This window comes from Stegastes partitus, unplaced genomic scaffold (genome assembly GCF_000690725.1).
Source record: "Stegastes partitus isolate 25-593 unplaced genomic scaffold, Stegastes_partitus-1.0.2 Scaffold1431, whole genome shotgun sequence".
Taxonomy (NCBI): Eukaryota; Metazoa; Chordata; class Actinopteri; family Pomacentridae; genus Stegastes; species Stegastes partitus.
In genome coordinates, this window is record NW_007579162.1 from 36307 (window position 1) to 40913 (window position 4607).

The 4607-nt window shown below is 41.4% G+C and overlaps 1 protein-coding gene across 3 annotated transcripts in view; it reads right to left on the minus strand.

Annotated features, from left to right (window-relative positions):
• The window catches only part of ptpn3 (protein tyrosine phosphatase non-receptor type 3), a 35954-nt gene that overhangs the window by 19859 nt on the left and 11488 nt on the right, over positions 1-4607 (minus strand). For all 3 annotated transcript variants that reach the window (XM_008299530.1, XM_008299531.1, XM_008299532.1), the window contains exons 3-5: positions 3085-3219; positions 2895-2937; positions 2650-2731 (exon numbers count right to left, since the gene is read on the minus strand). In XM_008299530.1, coding sequence (XP_008297752.1) covers positions 2650-2731; positions 2895-2937; positions 3085-3219 — 260 coding nt within the window. The remainder of the gene's footprint in view (positions 1-2649; positions 2732-2894; positions 2938-3084; positions 3220-4607) is intronic.

Sequence of the window (4607 nt, forward strand, 5' to 3'; positions counted from 1 at the left end):
TGTCCGTAGGTGTGAATGTGAGTGTGCTTGGTTGTCTATCTCTAAGTGTAGCCCTGTGATAGACTGGTGACCTGTCCAGGGTGTCCCCTGCCTTCACCCTGAGTCAGCTGGGATAGGCTCCAGCCCCCCATGACCCTAGTGAGGATTCAGCGGTGTATAGTTGATGGATGGATGGAACTTTGGGGTGTTTTAAAGAGAAAGTCAGGGCAGCAGCTCATATGACGTATTAAAAAATTTAAAGAATGAATGAATGAAAGGTGACTTTTGTTGCATTGAGTTCCTACTGAGGGTCTTGTACTTTTAATCTAAAAAAAACCCTAAACTGTTAAACTTAGAAGTAATCTGATTACTGTAAGGTGCTAGAACTTGGAGTCATTGAGCGATCTCGCACATTGAATCTCACAACGGTTAAACTTTAAAAACGTCTGTAAATCAGACAGAAACATTAATAATGTAGACATCCAGGTGAAAATCTGATTTCCAAAAGGCCATCGGCAGCACAGCTCTCCGCGGTTTAACTATTCATTGTTTTATTAACGACTCCGAGGGATAACTCACAGCTTATCTGCATTTCCACCTCTTTTCTCTCCCCAGTTTCTCCTCCTGGAGGGCCTTATTTACTGTAAACTGCGGCAAACTCTGTGTTCCTTCAGTTCTGATGTGGACACAAAACCCAGGCGATGATGAGTTTGAGGCGGCCTCCTTTACAAATGTTATCTGAACACAAGAAGCCCAGGAGCCGGGAGAGTGATGGAGAGTTTAATTTGGGAATCTGTGTGCACATTACAACCACAGCGCTTTGCCTGCTCTCCCACTGTTCCCATTAAACCTGCTGCACACCGGCTGTCCTCCCAGAAAGCAACGCTGCCATCGTGCTGCTTTGATTGTGTGTAAACTGTCATCCAGCCGACATGCTGGTGATGTTAAAGACTTCCACAACAGCAACAAACAAACTGCATCCCTGTGAAACCTCTTTACCTCTCTGAACCACAAAATCCANTTTTTTTTAATGATTTAAGGCGTTACTATGGAAGTGTACTGCATTCACTTGAGAAAAAAAAAAACGCTCTGTTTTTCTGAATTAACAAGATAATTTTTACAAAAAAATTAAATAAAATAAAAAATGTTGCACTTCACACACAAAAAAACAAAAAACAAATTTCGAGTCCTCTGCTCCTGTCACATCTTTCCTCACTGGTGCCTCATTTTTCACTGCAATAAAAACCCCTGCACCTTTACCGAAACAGAAACATTTGCCTAAAATAAACGGCTTGCTTTAACCTGATTCTATGAAAAGCTTAAAATTCTTTGCTTGTCTGCACAAGCAAGAAACTATGCCTGACACACTTGCAAGCAACAGTCACATAAAAAAAAAAAAGTGTATTCTTGACTGAACTCAGCTGAACTGTAGGATGTGTTTATACAGAGAAGATAGGAGACAACTATGGAGACAAATATAAATATAGGTAGTTAAATATCTATACTGTTTTCCTGTTTCTATAGAGGTGCAGGACTTTATATTGCAGTGAAAAATGAGCCCAAAATGGGCAAAAATGTGCAAAAAACAGCCCAGAACTGCCTCTAGTTCAGGAGGTTAAAGTGGAATTTGTGTTTTTCTTGATATAAATAAATAAAGTTCCACCATAAACTGATGCCGAGAGGGAACAAACTGGTGCAAAATCAGAATCGTAAATGACCAGCTGGTTCCTCCACACTGACACATGTCTACTGAGTGAAGTGTGCAGACATTCATCATCCCCCCTGAAGGACAAACGGTTGCAGTAATCCTCTGATGTCTCCTACGGTGTCACGAGCTCATACTCATACATTAGTTTGATGAATTGGCACAAATGGACGTTCCACATGATCAATACCGATAGTTGTACTTCATCCGCTGCTGCAACTGACCTTGAAATTTGGTCAACTTCAGAACAAATCAGAATTATTTTTTGTAGGACCCCTGATTTTTCATACGAATAGCTCCAGACTAACGTTTAACACCGGCTGTACTGCAGAACTGCAACTGGGATTAATCTCAAACATTTTTAATAATCAATTTGAGGAATCTTTTAAATAAAAAAAGCCTAAATTCTTCTTAAATGTGAATATCTTCTGGTTTCTTTCCTCCTTTATGACAGTAAACTGAATATATTTTCGGTTGTGGACAAAACAAAACATTTGTTTTCTGACACTAATCAACATTTTCTGACATTTTCTAGACCAAACAACTAATCAGTTATTTAGCAGTTAAAACAACAGTGCAAAAGATTAACCGATTACAACAATAATTGATGAAAAATGTTGTATTATGATGACGACTAATTGATGAATCGATGAATTAGTGCAGTGGTAACAGACAGACCTGCTGAATGTCAGGCGATGCAGGATTTAAGTTTGTGAAACGCTTCATGATCAAATCTGAACACACTGAAATAACACAGTAAGCATGACAAACACCATATCTGCGAAACATCAGCATGTTAACGGTGTTAATGCGAAGAATTTCAACCTCAGAGATCAGCCACAGTGACACAAAAACATGAGTTTACGTTTTTCGGATCAAAAACGTCTAAAAATAAACTGACACTAACCAGTAAAATCCTTCACTTCATCCAGTGTGTGACACGACAGAGGAGCTCACTCACTAACCTTGTCTGCTCATGCTGCAGAGAGTTGGGATCAGAGATGAAGAATCGTACTCTGAAGTTCAGGTAAAAAGGGGAAGCGAGACCTGCGGAGAAATGTCATCCTGTCAAAAAACGGCATAAATCTACGGCCACGAGTTCACCTCAATCTTACACTGCAGCTCGACTCGCTCTTCTTTCTCTCTGCACTCAAATTAACTTTAAAATGACTAGACAGTGAATTCTCTGGAGCCGGAACAAGTCAGATACCTTTTATCTGCTTCTTCAAGGGCTTCTCGGGCTCCAACCATCTCTGAAAGAGAGAAATTCATTAAGTTTAATGACTAACCGGGGCTAAAAAAAACGATTTCTGTAAGTATACCCTGTGGTTATCATCAACTAAACAGCAATCAGCGAGTGCAATGCATTAAAGTGTGAATGTGCAGCAGGAGGAGCTCACGGGAGAGTGTGTGCTGGCCGTGATAGAGGCGATGGCTGTGCTGGATTCTCTGATCTGCAGACTGAAGAGCTGCTTCTCCTGCAGGCCCAGGTGGTCGCACACGAGGTCCAACAGAACCACACCTTCATCCTGCTTCTGAAGGATGCAAACAACAAACAGTGTTACAGTCAGCCAAACTGAGTGGCTGCTGATTTTTTTTACACTTAAATATACTGTACAGCATGTTGGATGGGACTCAACATGATATCCTGTATACAGTAGAAGTGAGTCCACCCTGTACAATATCACTTCAACGTCAGATGATTCAAAACGATGAATACCTGCATTATGTCTATGCTGAACGGTAGAGAATTTACACTTATAATCAACCACAAACAAACATCTCAGAAAGACAATATTGAAATTTCAGGCTTCAAAGTAAAAGCTCAATGCAATAAAAGTGAATCCACCTGTGATCACTGAACCCAAAGTCCACCTGTGGTTTATAATCAGCTCAGCTGCATAAACATGGTTCTAAAATGAGCTGAGAACAGCAGAACTTTCTCAGTTTTAGACCTATAGACTGTGTCTATCTGCATGTCTGCATCATGGCTCCACATGGGAAAGAATTGCCAGATGAATTGAATTAGAAAATCTGATGAATGATGGAAAAGGATGCAGGAAGATCAATAAAAAGGAGGAGGTCCAGAAGGAGCAAAAGTAGCACTAATCAGGGCAGCAGTGGTCGTCCTCCTACAATGACTCCACAGACAGTGAACGACTTTCACAATTCAGCTGTGAAAAACAGACAACAGCTGCTTCAGACTTGGCACAGGGGTTATCAATGGAAACCAGAGTTTGTGTGAAGCTCAGACAGTGTGAAGGACACTTCAGAACATCAACTCCTAAGGACAATGTCCAAAAAAAGGAACCTTGCTGGCTCTTCATCTAAAAATTGCAACAACAAATTTTGCATCAGACCATGAACACCAGCCTGATGAATGTTGGAGAACATTCTTTGGTCAGATGTAGATAAAGTTGTTGGGCTCAGATGGAGTCCAGATGTTTGGTGTGAACCTGACCAGGACCACCACAGTGGATGCATGGTCCTGACAGTGAAGCACGGAGGTGGCAGCATCATGATATGGGGCTGCATGAGGGCAAAAGGTGTTGATGACATTTATAGATGAATGTCTGAGAATAAACCAGAATACTGGCTGATAAGATGACTCCCAGTCTGCAGAAGCTGGAAGAAGAGGAGATTAACAACCATCTGAGACACACAAATGTGTTCAGACAAGAGTTTCTAAAGGTGAAAAGTCTGACCTGGACAAGTATGTGGCCTGAATTGCATTCAATAGAAGAACTTTGGGGTGCTTGGTTGTCTGTCTCTAAGTGTAGCCCTGTGATAGACTGGTGACCTGTCCAGGGTGTCCCCTGCCTTCACCCTGAGTCAGCTGGGATAGACTCCAGCCCCCCATGACCCCAGTGAGGATTAAGCGGTGTACAGATGATGGATGAGTGAGACAGCATAAATAATACGT